The 20,525-nt window shown below is 39.5% G+C and overlaps 1 protein-coding gene across 1 annotated transcript in view; it reads right to left on the reverse strand.

The window, feature by feature from the left end:
• Positions 1-20,525, reverse strand: part of FNDC3B (fibronectin type III domain containing 3B) — a 209,527-nt gene that overhangs the window by 34,634 nt on the left and 154,368 nt on the right. Inside the window, exons 13-22 of the mRNA XM_074834262.1 lie at positions 18,349-18,523; positions 17,693-17,779; positions 14,508-14,646; positions 13,873-13,944; positions 13,250-13,368; positions 12,317-12,422; positions 10,437-10,609; positions 8,127-8,240; positions 5,800-5,949; positions 1,716-1,996 (exon numbers count right to left, since the gene is read on the reverse strand). Of these exons, the coding sequence (XP_074690363.1) occupies positions 1,716-1,996; positions 5,800-5,949; positions 8,127-8,240; positions 10,437-10,609; positions 12,317-12,422; positions 13,250-13,368; positions 13,873-13,944; positions 14,508-14,646; positions 17,693-17,779; positions 18,349-18,523 (1,416 nt within the window). The remainder of the gene's footprint in view (positions 1-1,715; positions 1,997-5,799; positions 5,950-8,126; positions 8,241-10,436; positions 10,610-12,316; positions 12,423-13,249; positions 13,369-13,872; positions 13,945-14,507; positions 14,647-17,692; positions 17,780-18,348; positions 18,524-20,525) is intronic.

The following is a 20,525-nucleotide window of genomic DNA, read 5'->3' on the forward strand; positions in this document are numbered from 1 at the left end:
TTATTACTTTTGATTAGTCATCCACTGGTTTGTGCTCTTCACTTTTTTTTTTTTTTGGGTAGTCTTACAACAATATTTAGAAGTTACAGTTAGTGCTTGTGCTTTAGCCTTTTCATTTGGATTAGAGACAAGCAGAATCCCTGACTAAAAAATACATGATTTAATATGGTGCTTTTTACAAAGCAACAAAGTAAGAATGAAAAAAAAAATCCAGTATGATCTCAGTGTAACAACACTCTTCATGGCAGCAGGAGTAAGAGCTTCACAGACAAGGCTGCAGCATGATTATAAAGAATAATGTCCTGCCCACCCTTTCATTCCGTATCTCAATTTCCAGGCTTTGAAGACAAGGACATTTCCCTAAAGGAAACTGTAGGCAACGAAGAACCAGCTAAAAAAGAGACTGAAGAAGGAAGACTTCAGTGAAGAATTTCGATGGCCCATTCTGGCTGTCTTGACTGTGTTGCTCAAAGCTATTTTGACTCTTGATTGAGCATATGAAGAGAAACCAAGGAGAATGGGACTGTACAAAGATGATGCAGTTCTACAGCTGGGTAGCCAGTCAAACAAACTCTTCAAATTATTAATCAGGTTTTTGATTAGCCTTCCATTACAGTTGGGTTTCCTGGTCTGGTTTAGAGTAAGATCACATAAGCAGCAACACTGACACAAGGCAGAGAGTGAGAAATGCGGGAGAACATGGAGGTGGAGGGTGGTCAGAAGCAGCAACAGACAACAGCAACCCGAACTGGCTCAAACCCTTGTGCAGTACATATATTGGTATATTTGCTACAAGAAATTATCTTTTTTGGGTACATGATAAAATGGGATAAACAAACTTTCATTTAAACTCTACAAGACCTGTAGGATTGTGACCTTGAATACAAAGAAAAAAAGACCACCTTACAGACAGTCTGTGCCATGATTAATTTTACAACTGTGCAATCAGATTTCAGTTTTTATTAGAAGAGTACTTAAAATAGAATTTCTTTTGTCACATCTTCTGCTGTATTGCTGTTCATTGTCTGCATGGAACCATATTTTTTTTTTAATTAGCAATTAGGGAAAAAACAGATAAGCCTGAACATTAAATAATAATAAAATTTTGGCAGTGTCACTTAGACATTTAGTCTCTGAAGCAATATAAAGAAATTGCTTTTAAACTCAGATTATCTTTTAATTAATCTCCATATGCTAGAAACAAAAAATAGCTGTAGCTATACAAATAAAAGTTCATTGCGTGCAAATTGCTACCCCCTCACAGGGATCAATACAGTTAATAATATAACCCCCTGGAACAGTACTGCTAAGCATCAGAAAAAATGAGATGTCGCATGGTAATTTTAGTTATTTCCCATGTTTTAAATTTACTTATCTACCAGCGTAACCCTACCTTAGCAGAGCAAATTAAAAAGGAGAGATCAGAGATAATGCAAGGAGAGGAAAAAGAAGAAAAAGGGGGGGGGGAGAGAAAGCAGTATTTGAACATGAACTACTGCAATTCATTCCATAAAGGAGTTATTTCAGATTTCTATGCTCCCTAGGTTAGTTGTTTGTGGTGTTGTGGGTTTTTTGTGTTTTGTTTTTTTTTTTTTTTTTGTTGGGTTTGTTTTTTTTTTTTTTTTTTTTTTTTTACTCAAGTCTACATGCCATAAACATTTCCCATGTAAAATTAAGCTGAGTGCTCTGTACCACATCAAAAAAGTAGTACTCACCGATATGAGGTTTCTGGAAGCAAATCATCGATAACGTAACTTGTGACATTTCCTACTGGAATGCTGATGTCACCCAGGTCAATGTTGTATGATGTAATCTCAGCTCCGTTATTGCATGGTTCTTCCCAGTTCAGTACAAGGCACACAGAGGGCGAGAGCTGATGGGCATCCACGAGCTCATCCTCCAGCACGGAGAGGGTGGAGACTGCATCAGGCACAGACGCGGGGATTCTGCAGGTTACCAGGTCGCTGTAGGGTCCAGCTCCTGCCTGGTTAATAGCCTGTGCATTAAAATAAATATTTTTACAGGGTGAATGCTCTCTTTCACATGTCTATCGAGTTCATAATAATGAACTGTGCAGCCTGGAAGAGTTGCATGGATCCTTCAGAGGATATGTATTGCTGGCTCATTCTCTAAAGCATGACTCATATCCTCTACCTACACTAGAGCAATTAATATCTTCCTTTGTTACTCAGGAGTATCTCAGATAAATTGGAGAATATTTCTCTTCTTCCCTAATAGCTATTTAATCAAACTTAACAGTAACCTTTTTATCAGCAGCAAACTTTGTTTAGTAAAGGAAAATGTCACAGTTATGCTGTCAGTGATGAGTGACGCCACATTGTTCAGCAAATTGGCTACCTGAAATCGTTGAGCTGCCCCCTATAAAATCCTCAGTACGCTGCAGAGTGCAACATCAGAAGCTTTATGCAAGCAGAATACCCCTAGACATAAGGGGCATTTGGCTTGCTGAGAGCTACACTGGTTCCTACCTCAGAGAAGGAATAGGTAATTTCATGCTAAAAAGTTTCTGAAATTAGAATATAGGAACTCAGCATGGCATTAAGTCTATGACTCAGATTTCCCCAGAAGTCACAAATCACTAGCAAACCACCACCAAAGCACATAGCTCAATATTTTCCACAAGGGAGTAGAGCAACCAATTATCAAGCTTCTCATCTTGACTCATAGATCCAGGATCCCACTAGAAACCAAGTTTCAAACTCTGGCCCACTTCTGCTCATTAATTACAGAGGCTGTTGTCTTTGCAAGCTCAACACTGCACAAATTGTACAGACCTGTTTTTTATCAGTTGATGCTCAGTCAGTGGCAAATGATGTATATGTTGCACTGGAATGGCCTAGGAAATGACTAATATTACCTCCTCAGGATTATTATAAGCTCCTGTGCACACAACCACAGAACTAGGCAGGCTGGAAGGAACCTTAGGACACATCTAGACCAACCTGCTACTCCCATCAGGATCAAAACTGAATACAGAGCAGGTTGCTCAGGCTTTTGTCCAGTTGGGTCTTGAAAAATGCCGAGGATGGAGCACAGCCCCTCTGGACCACTGGCACAAGCCTTAATTGCCTGCACAGCGATAACTGTTTCCTTTATATCTCATCTGAACATCTCTATTTCAACCTCTGCCTGGAAGTCCTCATGAATGGCATGTAACGGGCAACGCCCCCTTCCCTTGATGTGCTAGCTGGGTTCCTCCTGAACAGCCCAGCACGCTGCTAGCCCACAAGGTACATGGAGAGCTTACCATAGTATATTATCTACAGGCTGAGTTACAGGAGGTTCACACCTTCAAAAGTAGGTTTTGACATTGCCTAGCATCATCCACCATATATATTTCCTCTGCATTTCGAAAAGTGAGCCCAGAATCTCCCACCAGATTACAATTAACTAGAAAAACTGGATTTACAATGTTGCCAGTAGGACTATGATGGCAAGGAAAGGACACGTCAAACATCTGTTTGATTTCTTATCTATGCTTAACTGTAGTGAATAACTTATTTCTGCTATGCATAATACAAACACAAAGCCGTGTTCTGTTTTTCCAGGAGGCATTTTGTTCAATTGAAGAAAGAGATAATAAAGTTAGATTTGTCAGCCTTTAAAAAGCCCTTCAAAACAAATCCTGCTCCAGGGACATCTTCTATTTAGTGAAGCGCTCCTAGAACTGTTAAAAGTGAGCCTTGTTTCGTGGTCTGCCAATGATATTATTTGTATTGCCTCTAAACTAGTGTTTGGCAATCTGTATCTTGCTCCAAGCCACTTATTTTCAGTGGTGCTTTTAACTGCTTTACTGGACAATCTCATCATCAAAACTGATGGGAATTTCATTCTTCTTTGCTTCCTCGATACTTAAGCCTCCCCGCCTCCACCACCAATGACACAATATTTCCCTTTGCAGAAGCCACAATTGTTTTCAGGAATATTCATTACAGGAAAAACGTTGAGCAACAATAAAGACAAATTTTCTGCCCTGCAGTTATATATGCCTGATTCCTCAATTCTCTCTTTTTATTGAGTTACTGTAGATTGAGATAGCAAAACTGTGTTTTTATTAGAAAGCAGAGTAAGTGTGGTTTGAGGAATCTTTTATTTTTAAAAAGCAAAAGAACAATTTTTCTGTTAAAGCTGCTAACAGGTAAGAAAACCAGCTATTATTCTCTCCTTTTTATTTAAAAAAACCACTAAAGTTTCTGAAACTATTTAACCTTCCTTTTTTGTCTGCTATACATGCTTTGTTCTTTTTTCCTTTGTAGTTGTTTAAATGTTCCAGTGTTTCTTATCACAAATTCTTCTCCATACAATACACAGACCAGATCTAGAGGATGAAGCCCTCTAGAAAGTAATGCATGGGTCACTGATAGATTCAATGAAGTGTTTTAGTGCTGTTGTGCATTTCATTTAACTTCTGCCTATGATTTAAATTATATTGGCTGTGTTAAAAACTGAGTAGATTGTAACATTTTTCTGTCAGGTAGTTTAAAATAAATGCCCACTCAAAATCAAAGATGCTATACAGCTGGCTGTTTCCATTTTTAACATTAAAACCTCCTTGAGCTGCCTGACGCTCACCGCAGCAGTGGTCTCACGATCTCCTCCCTGCCCAGCCGATGCCGAATGCTTTCCCTCCTGTGCAAACAAGAGGCACTTTCTGGCTAACACTTCTAAGCCACTCACACATGCTCTTTCAATTCGCCTTCGCCAATAGTGCCAGTACAAGGTATTTGGCCAGCTACGACCAAGTCAGAAAATACAGTTGAGTGTACTCAGAGATGTGGGGCCCTAGCTCCTTGGCTGCTGGCCAGCTGCTCGAAAGCTACTTTGTTAAAAAAAAAAAAGTTAAAAAAAATTCAATGTCCTGTTTAAAAAAAAAAAAAGAAGGAAACACTCAACAGAGGCATGCTGTCCTTGATCAAAGGACTGACCCTGGGTGGTCCACACATTGCCAGCTGGGTGGGTACATGAACTTTTGCTAGATTTACTGGTGGTATTCAGTCTTCACATACAAATAAATTTTGCAGAAGAGTATGGTGGGCAAAAATATTTTTACTTCACTCCTACCCAACCTTCCATTTACTTTTCAGTGGCCATAAAGGAGAAAGAGTGCTGTATTTTTATTTTCATATATATATATAAGAAATATATTTTAACTGTTACTTTTTACTGAAAATAATAGGAGAGAAAGAAATCAAAGAAAAAGAAATCATACAGAGACTCTATATGAGATCCAACCTTACAAATATAAGAGACAAAATGATAAAGATGAGGACTCACTTTCTGGCAGCTACCATTTCCTATATACATAGGAATCTACTCAGCTGGCTTGCTTTACTTGACAAATGAAACAGATGCTGGAGTTTATTATTTAAGCTAGGGGAATCTTCAACATCCATTTGGGAGGTAGATGTTATTTACATCTCATTACCAAGAAAAAATTAATTTTTTTGGAAATTGTCTAACACATCATCATTTTGTTTCAATATCAGAGGGCAAAGTGGCTGTTAAAAGCATTATTCACGGAAAATAAACCACACAATACATGAGAGCAATTTTTCAGAGCTAGAAGTTATACCAGCTCCCTTGTTTATCACTTTGAATTATGCAGAATCTAAACCGTTCAGTTATATGGCAACAGTCTGCATTATTTAAAATAAACGTACATTCCTTCTGACTTACAGAGCACGTAACTTCATAGTGGCTAATGATAAAAATAAAACCACAGTGGAATGAAACTTCCTTTACATTTTGGATTGCAGTGCAAAGTCATAACTTCCATACCTGTAGCCTACAGCAGTAATGCGCTGCCGCTGACAATTCACTTATTTCAAAACAAGTATCTGTGCCATTATATGCAAGTTGTAGAGATTCCTCATCTTCTCCCCACTCTAATCTGTATTCAGAGATGTCAGCACCAGAACATTCAGGACTCTGCAACACAAATATTTATGTGGTTCAATTCAGAAATGCGCACTTCAGATCTCTGTGTTTCACTGGGTAAAGAATAAAGGAATAATGGGGGAAAAAACCCACAAACCACCCTTATTTTTAAATTAATACACCATTACTGCTGCAAATGGAAATGCGCTGAATTAGTGTTCCCTAATAGGTTACTAAAACAGGCCAATTCTGCACAAAAATTACCTGATAGAAATTCAGAGTAATGAAAAAGTATATGCAGCAACTTTGCTTTTCATCAGGACACTCAGGAATAAATTGTCTCTCCGCTGCCTTGGCAGAAGCACACCCGTGCAGAACAGAAGAAAGCATCAATCTAGTGTAGTAGAGTGATCAAAACACAGCTCTGGAAGAGCCAGCCTTCAAGCCTGATGTAGTTACTCATGTTACTGAAAGAACAACCACTGCAACAAGCGAGGAGCTTGTCTGAGGTTTTCAGTGAAAGTCACCCATCAAGGTAATGGTCCCAGTATGGGACATGGGAGTGAGGACCTGGGTACGTTAACGTCCACAAACAGACTCTTATGGAATCCATGTGTCCTCAACAATCCCTTTATCATCCTGAAGTTTAGGGGAACACGGAATAAATACCTGAATTTGCTGGACATGAGCTAGTGCAGGCATAATGTCACAGTTCCCAAAACAAAGTATTTTGTTTTGTTACCAGAACTACCTAGAGTTGTACTATGTGGACTGAAGCAGCTCGGGGCATCACTGCTGCACATGCAGAAGTGTGGTCTAGGATACAACAAAGACTTTTTGATTACGACACACAAGGTATAATTTCCAGTAAAAGGATCCAGAGCATCGCTGCATGCCACAATGACCACAACAGAGCTTCTCTAGCTCTTTCTCTGAGCTTCCAGCTATTTTAGTAGGAGCATTCAGAATTGCTAAGCCAGTGTTTTAAAACAGCGTGTAAAAAAGGCATAGTAGGAACCACACAGTGTGCTCTCTAACCAGACAAAAAAAAACCTCCACAGTCCTCCACTGTTTTCCCTTCATATTCATATCAGACAAAAAATGATAGACTTATTAAGTAAACATAACCATTGCAAACCACATTACTCCTTCCACAGCTTCATTTTTAGCTAGAATAAATAAATATATCCTGCATACAAATAGAGTCCACCAGAAACAGTGCTGCATTGGCTCATGGTTTGAGAGAGCAAATGCTTGTCCGTACACTCATTTAAAGGGTAACATTTAAGAGTTTAGTGCAACTTCTAGCTTAGCATCAATCAATTGCAAAAAATATTAACAAATACCCCCAAACTGCACCAAACACACCTGTTTCTTTATAAATTTAAACTCAGATTACATTTGTATCTAGCTATGTTGTTAGCACAATCAATTTATTTGAGCATCTTGGGAACAGTAATAACTTCTTTCTCAACAGAGGCATCCTTTTGTAGAGGGACCCAACAGACACAGGGCTGGAAAGGCTGCTAGGTTTTCAAAGGAAGTCCATGGCAGAACTACAGCCCCGCTGCTCCGTATCACAATGTTATTTATGACAACATCCTTTCCTTTCTGCCTTAATTACATAACTATTTTTTTTTTTTTAATGACACCAAGCAACCCCTCAGCATTGTAGTAAAGACTTATTTTAAGAGTCCAATGTCTAAGATCCTGGAGAATGGAGAAGGAACACACACAAACTAAAATAAAAGTAAATATTTGGGGAAGAAAAAAACAATTTTTGAGGAAAAAAATACTACATCGTAAGCATTTGTGTAGAGTTAATTTCATATCAGAGACTCCAGCTTCAGCCAAAATCAAATATTTGCCTTCACAATTCCACCACAGGACATGCTGACATGCTAAAAGCCTGCAGAGAGCACTTCTACCCGACCAGTGCTCTATCATCCGACGCCAGCGTAGGAGGTCTCATGTCTGAATCCTGGTCTGGATGACTCATGATCAACTTTATGCAATTTTTTTAAAGGGAAAAGTAGAGAAGATGATTTTCTACAATAGAAGAGTTTCTGCATATGGTTTTCTTGCACAAAAAAGAAGTTTCAAACCAGTGAATAGCTTTCAAGTTTTGAAAAGTTGGGTTTTTTTCAGGCTAGCTTTCAAGTTTTGTCGTGACCATATTAGTTTGGATAAGCAAGATGGAAATTAAACAATCAGGGCACCTGACTTACCTCCCAGCTTACAAGTACACACGTGTCGGACAGAAAGGAGAGGGAAGGTGCTCTGCACTGCCCAGGCGGTCCTGCTGCTGTGGTGACTTCTGTAGCTTCCGAATACGGCCCGTACTAGAGGGGAACAAGGTGTCTGTACATTAATATGTAAGCACACACCCATCTCGTATTCCTCAAAGGCTTTCCAAGAACAGCACATAAGCTTTTTCAATGCAATAAACTTTCTCAAAGATAGATCGAGCTTCCCACACTCAGCACCAAATACCAGAGTTCAGTATGAGACCAGGTAAATTATTGCAAAGTTAAAACATGAGGTAAGCTCAGGTACGAGCAGACAGCACATGCACCCTCCTGTGCGGTGGTGAGTGCCCATGAAAGAGTAAGCCACCTCCAGTTTACCCAAAAGTGAGGATGTGTGCTCAGCAATGGAGTAACTGAGGAACAGTTTGTGTCCCTCTACCTTACCTTAATGCGTTCGCATGTCTGTGCCATAGCCTGGCATAACTGGCTTCTCGTAGTTATAAGGAACACGACAACAGTAAAGCACATATTGGAGTCCAAATCCAGCTTCTTTTATATAAAATGTCTGTCACATGTTAATTATAAAAGGACTGCATGTGAAGGACCCCCAGTCTGGGTTCAACGTGCAGGGGCATGCTGTACACACGCTGCGTATGGCTTAGCTGCCTGTGAGCAACTGCTCAGACAACTTTTGAGCCCTTGGTAGGAGAATAATTTAAATGCATATTAGCAGAAGAAAAGACTATTTTCAAGAGTCTGGAAAACTGGCTTCAGCCAGCAGTGCGAGGACAGGAGAGAGATAACAGTGGTTTGAAACAGCCTTCCTGAGGCATCTTGAGTGGGATAATGAAGTTTGTTCAGTACATCCCCAAGCTAAGTAGAAATTGTTCTCCAGAACAAAGGAACTTCTCTGGAAGCAATTAGAGGAAAAGCACTGATATTTACTTATTTTGGAATGCAATACTAGCAAGTATGAAAAAAAGGAGCCACTACAAAGGCTGAACAGCACTGAAATTATGAACCCCAGAAAACCTCTCAACAGACATGTGTCAGTATCTGTGGTATTCAGAAAGGCTAATAATGATTGCTTTGTTTGAATTACAAAGAATGTGCACTTAAAAAAACCTCATTTATTGACTTCTGCTGTTTTCTTTACTGAATGGGAGAAAGAAAGGTGTTTACATCTGGTAAAGAACATCCTCCCTCATTTTGCATCTGGTAAAAAAACCCCAACCAAACCAAAACCAGACCCCTCATTTAACAAAGGGTGGGACTAGAAATGCTTTGCAACTTTAAACACTGTTTTGCCAAAAAAAGAAAAAAATAAAAAGACAAATAGAAAATAAGAGGGGCAAAAAAAAAAGGCAAGGCATCATATATTGAAAGCTACCAGGTAGGCAATGGCTTTCATTCCAGCAAGCAAATCCAATTTCTCCATGTGTATTTAATTTATTTTTCACAAAAATAAAATAGTGGATATTTTAAAGACAAACAGTTTAACAGTCTTGCATATTTTTCTAATACCTAAGTTAAGTCTTAACAGAACTTCACCCTGTAAATGAATAACTTTAAACCTTTGTGCTATGTTTGTCATCAAGATTTCCTGGGAAAAAACACATCAGTATGCATGTACTGGTGCTGTGACTGCCTTTATAAAAAACCCTTGGAAAGATGCTCTCACAAAGGCAAGCAGAACCAACTCAAACCTCACTGAATCAACAAGATTTTTCAACAGATCTCCATGGACAACAGATAGAATTTCTGATGTGTTTGGGAAGGTACATCTTCCAAGGAAATCATATAACAAAAAAAATAATCATCGAATCTACAAAACGTATTTTTTTCAAATTAAAACAAAAAATATCATCAAGAAAGCAAGCTTTCCACAAAATACTTCAATACTTGAGTGTAATTTCAGTAATTGTCTTTTACACAGTTAAGATTTAAAGCAAAAAGAAGGAATGCAGTGGAAGGGGAATAAACAGATTCGTCCTTGTAAGCAGATACCACTGTTAGCAGGGCTTTTGCACATTTTGGTGCAGCTGATTTTGGCCAGTGAAATCATGTTAGTACCCAAAATCTCCTTTTAAGAGTACCCGGCTCAAAACTTTAAGGCACTTCCTCGCAAGTTCCTTAAAGCATTTATCACTTTATTTTCTTTTGCCTGCTCCCCTTCACCTTTCTGATCACCAGCACTAACAGAATCACTTTCCAGACTCGCCCATCTCAGGCACAGTACCACCTCCAGCGAGGGCAAAGCCAAAGCACGCTCTGGCACGCTGCACGTACCCCGCCATCATTCAGAGCTCTCACTCTGAACTGATATGTTGCTCCAGGAAGAAGGTTGCTGACGGTGCACTCCAAATCAGGCCCATGATATACTTCAGAAACAACTTCTTCAGGTTCTGTCATTTCTACACTGTACTCCGAGACAGGACAGCCACTTTCTGATGGAGGGACATCTAGAAAGAAATCATATAATTCATGAATAACATAAGGACATATGCCAGGAAGATTAATTTTTTACCTCATGTACTACAGAAGTATATATATGTGTGTGTATATCTATACATATATCTGTACACACACACTACCAACAATGATTTTCCTCTTCGATAGATGCCTTACTTGCAATATCTCATCTATGTACATGATTGACATTTTTAAAGCAAATGAGTAAGACTACTCTTTGCCCTAAACATCCACCAGGTCAGATCATCACATGCAAGAGCAGCAGCTCCCCCAGGGCAACGATCTGTCACCCTGGGAAGCTGTGTTTGATGCCAGGAGGTGCCCAGTTACTTTTTAAGCAGAACACAGTAGCTACCATCCTCTTCTGAGGATGAAAAAAAAGCTACTCTGCTTCTTTCCCCCAATATCAAAGGTGGTATTGTGTGCAAAAAACCTGTTGAGGCAGGAGAAAAGGTATAGAAGGCTACACGAAGAATGGGACTAGTGCTGAATACACCCTTTCTGGGACAGAGAGAAATTAGGAGGCACATGATGGCTGTCTGACCCAGTCTTGGCTGCTGGCTATGGTTGGACACAGGCCAAGGTGGGTCATGTATGCTCCTGAACTACTACTTATACATGGGATTTCTGACAAAGCCTCATTAACACCCAAAAAAAGTATGAACTGCCATCCTTGAACTTTATTAGTCACACTGCTAACATTTATGAGATTCTAAATCTCTGCACAATGATCTAAACCCTGCACTTCACCTGAAATACCAGCTTTTTGGGAAATAATGTTTTCTGTGCTTGTATCTGTTTTGTTGTGGGCACATTTTTTTGCCATGAAAATAACATATTTGATAATATTTGCATGTTATGTTACAAGCCAATACCACAGAAACAACCTGCCTGGGCTTCTGAAAAGCAGTGCTCTACCATAAGGGGTACAGTCTTACAGGAACCAACATGGTAACTTGGATGCACAGGTGAATTTTTATACTGGTGTTGAGATATATTTGTCAGTTAGAAATGGTAGTGCTCTAGAATTTAGCTTATTGAATGATGCCACAAAAAAAATCTTGGATTCTGCAAGATTATCATAGCAAAGAAAAAAAAATTATTGGATACTAGCATGTACCTTGCATTCTGAAAAATGTGTGGTTTTTGACAGTTTAGAGTCAAGTCCATGGTCCAAGTTCTTCACCAAATCACAGGTGTCCAATGAATTGTGTGCCTTAAACTGTGCATCAAGGTTTAAATACCACCCAAAATCCTCAACGTGTTCTGACTCAAATTTCTGAGAAAAGTCCTATATTAGAAGTAGCAAAACATTTCTGCTAAGTCAATATTGTAAAGGAAAAAAAAGACCTTGAATCACATGGTGGTTTTGCAATAAAAGGATACATATTCTAGCTGATACTTTATAGTCCTCACATAGAAATAGGTCCTAAAACAAAAATGGGAGCACAGTACCAGGCCTAAAGGACAGCTGGAAGACGGCTAAGTTCAGAAATCCAATACAGAGCCAGAACAGTCAATGAGAAGTTGCACTTCTGACCTGCACAGATTTCACTGGACTTTGCTTCGTACTTCCCAGTGAACAGAATACACTAACTTTTCACAAAGCCTAGCAACAGAAATGAAAGCTAAGGCAAGTTCAGCAAGCAGCCATCAAGATCAAAGCTATTCATCAGCGAGGTGCTCCAGTGGCTTACCCCATTGTAGCTGTACTTCTTTGTGCTTCGGCTTCCCCAAAACTCTTGGTGGCCGGCAGTGACCGGGTGCAACACTTAGCGTACGGACAGGTAAACTTTCAGAACACTGGAAGAGAACAGGAGCTGAAGTTAGCGCTCTGGTATGATTACTGCCTACAAAGTGAGGTATTATTAGAAAGTGGCACAAGAAATTGTTTTCTGCAACCAGTTAATAGAAATTTATATAAACAATAAAGGATAGGAGATGCTATCAAGCATGTTACAAATGCAATTAATAGAGTTCTTTCATTAGCATACTCAAAACTGTAGCACAGAAAACTCTGATGTCTAAATGTTGTGGGGTTCTTTGATTTTCCACGTTTCTAAAATAATATCAAGGCCTAAAGTACTCAATCATTAAAAAAATAAAAATCAAAGTAGGACGAATAGAAGTGTAGGTACTGAAATGATTTTAAATCAAAGAAGGGAATGACAGGAATCAGTGGCTTGAAAATGGAACCCAAACATTTAGAGAAGAGTTCAGCCTCATGAAAGGTAATTAATTGTTATAACAAACTACCCCTACTGCATCTCCATTCACCAGCTTTGGTCAGTGCAGGCTCAGGCACATGAGTCTGTGGCCTGTCTCAAGCAAGTGGCCAGATCAGATAAACACGACGGTCATTTCTAGCATAAACACCTACAGATTGGTTTTCAGGAAACCGAATCTCACTAAATTGCAGTTTGCCTGAAAAAATCCCCATCAGGTACACATAGAAGTCTTCTAAAATTCAGCAACTTGCAACATAAGATTAACTGCAATCAGCGTAGCTTTACTGTGCTACAGGAAAAATATTCAACTTCTCTTTAAAACAGAAATCTTTCACCAAAAATAGCAGATAAATCTCTGAAAAAATGCAAACCCAATAGTCCTTATTGTTAAATAATACTTACCTGACTGTGTCCGCCAGTGCTAATACAGCATGCCCGGAGTTTATACAAAGTGCCTGGTTTCAAGTGAGTACAGGTATATTCTGTAGCCGATCCACTATATGCCACTTCCCACTGATTTGCTAAAAAAGGAGATATATATCCAAGTTATATACATCCAAGTTTAGAGAAGTATAATGCAAGAAGTTTACTAGTGTCTAGGAAGAAAGAAAAAACCTTGATGTGGTCTTCCACAAGTGATATATTCCAGGAAAGTAATTAGTGTTAATATTACCATATTATTCCTGCTTAAAGACATACATATACACAGACACACATACAAACATGTTATATACTTACAAATATAAATATTTCTAAAATATATTAAAAATATCAAATTAAACAGTAGGTTCAGCCTGGAACCTAAAATTCAACCAGTCTTAGAGAAGAGCAGCATACTTTAAAACACAACAAAACCTCCCCAAAACCCAACCCAAACTCCCCCAGAAACCCTGCAAGTTTTAAGGCTGCCAGTATGTAACTCAGTTTCAATCATATTTGCAGCATTATTTAATAGTCCAAAGTTTTAGTACTTCTTTATAGTAGCCATAATGAATTGAAATGGAGAAAACTTGTTTCAAGTTTACCTTCTGGACTTCCTTGAGAAATCTCTAATAGATACTTTAGGATTTCCGAACCACCATTATCCTGTGGAGGATCTAAAAAAATAAGGCAAGTTGTTAGTAAATCAAGATTAGGAGTGAAATATAGCAAAAAGATTACAGAACTTGTTTCTGATTCTGCTGCTTCTCCTCCACAAACTCCTCCATACTAACTACACCAAGGAATTTAGAGCAGAAGTGGGTAGCAGACATTACTTTTCAGCATGAGTCAGAATAAGGCAGCTGGATAACAATGCTACGAACAAAATGTATGGCAAAAGCATTGAAAGAGATGCAGCATGGAGGCTTGCCCCATTAATGAAGGAAGCAGCTGGAATGATGCTGCAATGGGACATGAAATGGAAGGTGAAAAGCCTGAAGATGCACTTGAGTGGAAGTTAGTCAATAAAAACAAGCAACATTTTTAATTCTGAAAACATAAGAGCCTCTACACATCTTTTAAAATACTAAAAATTAATTTCTCAAGCTCTCCAAACATGCTCAACTTTGGACTGAGAAGCAGCATGGAAAATCTAAGTTCTAATACGTATTTATGTAATTTTTATGTGTATTTATTATGACCCAAAAAAGCTCTACTATGACCAACTGAACTAGCTTACCCCACTTTACACTAAAGCCATGAGATGTTATTGGCCCCTTAATGATGGGTCTGGTTGGAGGTCCGGGCCTGTCTGGGCTTGTTGTACAGACCAACACTTCGCTGGGAGAACTCTTTCCTTCCACATTAGAAGCAAACAGCTGAAACAAAACCACAAGTTAACCATTGTTTACTGTAACTGCTTTTCTGACAGTTCTGCATGAGACTTCTTTCAGTAATTGCACAAATATCATTAAACTGGAAAGTATGTCACATCCCAATAAAGTGTGTGGGATTCTAGTAACAGATATTAGGTTGTCACGCTGTTTCTTTACACACCACGTTGATTTTACCGCTCCCTGCACTAGCAATTGATCATGACATGTTTAAGATAAGAGCACCACTGTTTTTCCTTTTAAAAAAGTCAAGTGCCAACTTGCAGTTATTTACTCATAGAAGATGAAAACGATGACAATAACTATGCTATTTTTGTTTTGAAAGTATTTCAAACTGCTATTTAAAAGATTAATTCAGAGTATCAGTAACCACGCAATTAAAACCTTGAGTAGCACAACACGCAAACAAGAAACATGTAACCAACAGCTGCTGAAATGAGCAGGATGCGCACAAAGAAAACCTTCTCAGACAAATCCTTCGTCTCTACTCAAGAACACCTTCTGCTGACTTCAGGGAGAAGGTTGCTAAGCCAAGAGAAGACACGAGGACCTGGCCAGGAGACTGAGCAGATCAGGATCGCACAAGAAACCCTAAATTGTTCAATGTTTTGTGGCTGCCGAGAGCCATGTTAACTTGTGCTAGTCTCTGGGACAGAGATCTGCTGCCAAGGAAGTGAGTAATAAAATATGTATTACAATTGCTAATTGACACATAAGCTAGCAGGATCTCTTCCACTTGGGAAGCTCTGTTATTCTCAGGAGCAGTCAGTTCTACTTCTCTCCTAATCACAGGTGCCTGAGGAAAACTATTTGCAATTTTTAAGGCCAAAAAAGTAATTGAGGTTCTCTAGCCTATATGCTCATGTTAAATAAGGCACTAATGCCACTATCAATTCCTGTGTAACATCTTTTGCTTATTCTCTAATTATTCTCCAGTTTAAGACATCTTGCCATGAACACCAGATACATGAGCTAGACAAATACCCCAGTAACAGTTCTAGGGAATCTGTGAGCTATAAACATAATGCAACATTTATACATTTCCCCTATGTATACAGCTAAAGACTGCACGAGCCTGTGAAGAACTGAAAATTCATATTAAATTGATTGTTCAAGCAGGATCTTCAACACTTTTTTGGAGCCACAGCTTCCCCAACCTCAAGTCTCCCATACTCTTAGTAGGAAGAAAAATAAAAATTTCTTTGTTTCCAGGTCACTGGTAAAATTATGAAATAGTATACACAGCACTACTTTTTATGGAACCTCACTAGAAACAGCCATTGGTGATTCCCTTCTATGCCAACATATCAAACACTTCAGAGAATGAAACTTCTGCACCTTGTTGTGTTTGGTACCACTTGCCCTTCTGTGCCAAACCCTCATTCAGTACTGAACAACAGCCTTTATAACAGTGTGTTGCACTACCACTGTCACTTTAATTAACCAACTTTTATTTCATCAAAACTGTTAGCAGGATGTCTCCTCTGTAAGCACATATTGTCTGGAATTAATTAAATTTCACCCTTAATTCTTTATTATTAAGGGGGCACCCCAAATAACTATATTTTGCGCAGGTTCAAAGACAAGCCTAGAACTTGCCGTATAGTCCCCACCACAAGTTTTAAAACACTGCTGTGATACTCAGCTGTCTGTGTTTGGTTTTGTTTGGCTGGTTGGTTTGTTTTATAGTTTTGGGGATCCTTCCCCAAGTTCTGTAGCTTATTAATCCCGGTCCTCAGGCAACGAGGGAATGTCTCAGTGCTGAGTCAGATCAGAGTTGTACTTGTAGCCAGTGAGGTTACACATTTGTTCTGGTATCAACCCAGTTTTGTAAAATTCATGTTTAATTTGAAAGCAGGGCTGCAGAGAAGCACTAACCGTCCTTTTCCCTCAGACAGCCACAGCAGCTTTTGCAATGCTAAACTAAAAGGAATCATCTCTGAGTGACACCCCAACAACTTTACGATTCTTTGAGTAATTCTTCATGCAACTTCACAAGGTCTTCTGTCCCACAAAGGAATAGATACAAAGTTGTTTTTAAAAATTTAAATGAGTCTTTGGGTAAGGTTTATTTTTTTGTTGCTCCTGAATATATCCACTAAGACCTACAAAAGCCAGATGTTTTTGAATCGACACAAACCTACGGCATCCTCCTCTCCCCGCGCTGTTTACAGATGACATGAAGCTGTTTCCAGACACCGTTTCTGTTTGGCAGCGTGGGAGCACGGTGGGTCGGTGGCTTTACAGACAGCTCCTCGCCATCGCCAGAGGGACAGCAGCGCTCGGACAGCGCAGCCCAACGCCATCTTGTGGAGTTGTGCTCGGCTCCTGGCTTCGCTGAGCCGCGGGCACGGACGAACGGACAGACCGGCCGCAGCCCGGCTGGTAAAAACCACATTGTCTTCTCCTCAATAGCAGCACCCAGCACTTGTGTCATGCTTGATGGCTTCAGTAGCAGCAAGGCAGAATTTCGTGTTTGTGAAGAGACTTCAGAGCATCTCTCTTGGGGGGCGGGGTGTGTATTTAGGAACACCCGCAGAGCAGGAGATACCAACACTTGCTAAAAAACCAGCTCCAAAACCAGCCATGTGTACGTATGAGATGGAAATGCTTCAGTTTCTGCATGTCAGGAGAAGACAGGCCCCTGAGCTGAGGAAGGAAGCTGTGCTTGCTGGGCTCCTCAGTGTTTTCTTCATTGTGTAGAAGTGAGATTGGTTTTGTGACCATGGATCAGGTTTTTAGGGATCAATGCAGCCGACTACAACCACCTCAAGCTCTGAGCCACACTTTTACAACTTCATAACCTGACAGTACATAGTATTGAGAACCGTTGTTTCAAAAAGGCTGAGCAATGAGCATCTCCCATGATAAAAGTAAAAACACAACTAACAGTTTAAGCGATTACAGTCACAGTATAAAGTAAAATTGTATTCGATGACTCAGTTTTGGAGGTAGTAAAGGGTCTGTATAGTGCCTAGAAAAGACCCAACACAGAAAATACTATACAATGACAAGAGGAAAAAGATTTTACCCTGAATTTATACTGTGTGCTTCTTCTGAGATTCTTCACAGTACAGGCTTGCTCCTCTCCAGTGTACTTTGGGTGAAACACACTATCCTAGAAAAAACAAAACCAAACAAATTCCCATAACCAAGGAAGTGCTCTCTGTATTATAGTCTGTACATTACAGCAAAGGGGCTTTACAGTCGAGTGCTTTTTTTTAATTATTATTACTTTTAAACTGCAAGGCCACAATAATTTTCCTTCTAGAAGGATGCTGCAACTGATCTCAATAGTGTAATTTTACTGTAAAATAAGCACAAAAACAATTGTGACAGTTTAACACGTTACAGAAATAGAAGTGACAGATGACAGAACACAAGCACACCACACAGCAGTGAGGAGGACACAGCAGACTGAACTGGTTAAGGACAAGCTGCCTTATACCTTACAGACTCCTGGGAAGCTTTGTAAAGTAATCATGGATGACAGTACAGATTTTTAGCTAAGGATTCATAATTCTGCTGTAGAGCAGAACAAATCTCATAGCTCTGTCCTGCCAAGTACCCAGTACTCCTAAAAGACCCTCCAAAGCAGCAATCCACAGTCTTCTCAGTGATCTCAAATTAATAAATGAAAACTCCATCTAAGTAATGCAGTATGCTTTATAGTAACATGGTACTTACATTATCTTCTTCCTGAATTTCCAGGGTGTAGGAAATCACTTCTTCTGGTGTACATCCTTCTACTTTATTCCACTGCAATGCGATCCACGTAACACCAGCTCGAACAAGCCTTGGTGCAGAAGGGGTCTGAGGAATATTACCTGCAGTGTAGCATACCACCTCCTGGCTGTACCCACTGCACAGAGACAGAGAAGGAGAGAGAGGAATATTAAAACAAAACCAAACGGAAGAAAAACAAACCCCAGTGTATTTACAGAAATATTTCATGTTTTCAAAAAAATCAAGACAATGTTAAAATTGCCCAGGTGGAAGAGATAAGCACTCAGTTAGGAAATGCCAGAACTAAGATTAGAAAATGCAGGATTGTATGGGTCCTCACAGTCATTTTTACAGATCTCATCACAATAATACTGCAAAAAATAGCATCTGATTGCCTAAAAATATTAACTGACTATTCACTGTGAAGTCTCACTTAACAATGGGGAACTAAAACATAGGAAATAAAGCCCCAAGTGTTCAACTTTTAGATGCTGAACTTGAGATGCAGTTTCCACCTTTTAAAAATTCGAATACAACTTCTATTTAAACTACACCTCTAAAAGCAGAGTGCTTCACCAGCCCCACTGTTTCAGACATACCCCCTCCAAAGAAAGCAGGAAAAATCTATCCAGTCATGACCATACATGCTCAGCATCACGTAGAAGCTGTCTGGTGCAGGCACAGATACCTTCCAACCCCCCAGGCTGGCTCTACTCCTTTCCAAATTTCCCTGCCCAAACTTCTTTGCATTTTAAGCTGAGCATCAAGTTGCTTTTTGGCACAGCTCACGTTGCAACCAGAGAGAACATCTGCAGCAGAGGAGATGCATGCTCTCATCCTGCACACAATGCCTTGAAACATAATAGGCAGTTGTGTCAAGGAAGTGTAAGAAGAGTTTTCTTAAGACTCCATGTAAAATATATTATGTACAATGGAAATTTGAGAACAAGGTTTAAAGCAGACAGATTTTGGTGAATTTTCAAGAGGACAACATCAGAACTCTCAAGTGAAGGTAACGTTCTTGCAATTTTCAAATCTCAGTTTCCAAAGTACAAATGTATTTTGTTCCTTAAAGTCACTGCATAAATTTAATACACATGAAAAGCCACATCTCCTTTTTCTGCATCTTCCTTCTCAAAAGTAACGTCTGATGAAATATTCTTACAGTTAAAAAAATCCACCTATAACTAACACCTGAACAAGACAAAAATGATCTTAAATGGTAAGTCCACGAGCATTACAGCCAATCAAAACCATCTTACAAAATGCAATGTTAGATGACATCATCATGTCTTAGTTTTGAGTGCTGTCTATGAAAATAAGCCATGTGCTGTTGGTGCTTATCTCATAGATTAACACAGAGCAGCTGACCATAAACATAGTTCTTAGTTCACTCCCTCCCCAACAGCCTGAGGAAAAAAAAGAAAGAGAAGAACAAAATAAAGCAGGGGGGAGGGTTGAAGCATGCCCTAAGATATTTTAAAAATCTGGAATCTGGCAAAGAAAAGAAATGCCAAAACTGGGAACTTTGCACAAAACTGTCAGTCCCCTTCCAGTTACACTCAGCAGCTCCAGTTCAAGTCTCTTGCTCTCTCCAGATCACGTATTATTTCAACAGTGAGGGAAGTAATCTTGCAAGAAGTTGGCAAAAAGAACTCTGTGCACACATGAAAACAGTTCCAGTGCATCTCAGAGGGAAAACACAGGAATATGAATAAAGAAACTTTTTAAAGCTATATATTACTAGGAGGTTTGTGCTTTGGAAGAGAGAGCAATACAGGAATCTCCCTCAGCAAAACACACTGCTATATACCACCAGTGTTTCTTTTTCTGTCCTCCTTGTAATAATGATTAGATCCTGTTTAGCTAAGAAGGACAATAAAGGAGTATACAAGAGCACTGGATGTTTAGCTTCTTCACAGCTCAACTTTTCCTGGCCTACTTTCCTTCTGAGAGTACAGGAGGGCACAGCCCCTGCAGCACAATGTCTCTTTGGGCACACTCTGGTCCTCAGCTGCAAAACATTTTAGCCCCATGCTCCCTAGCAGCTCCCCGAGGATTGTGATAAGTCTGATTTCTCATCATCTTCATTTGAGCACACCTGTCCATGTGCAAAGAAAAGCAGAACCTGAAACGCA

This window comes from Strix aluco, chromosome 9, assembly GCF_031877795.1.
Source record: "Strix aluco isolate bStrAlu1 chromosome 9, bStrAlu1.hap1, whole genome shotgun sequence".
In the NCBI taxonomy this organism is placed as follows: domain Eukaryota; kingdom Metazoa; phylum Chordata; class Aves; order Strigiformes; family Strigidae; genus Strix; species Strix aluco.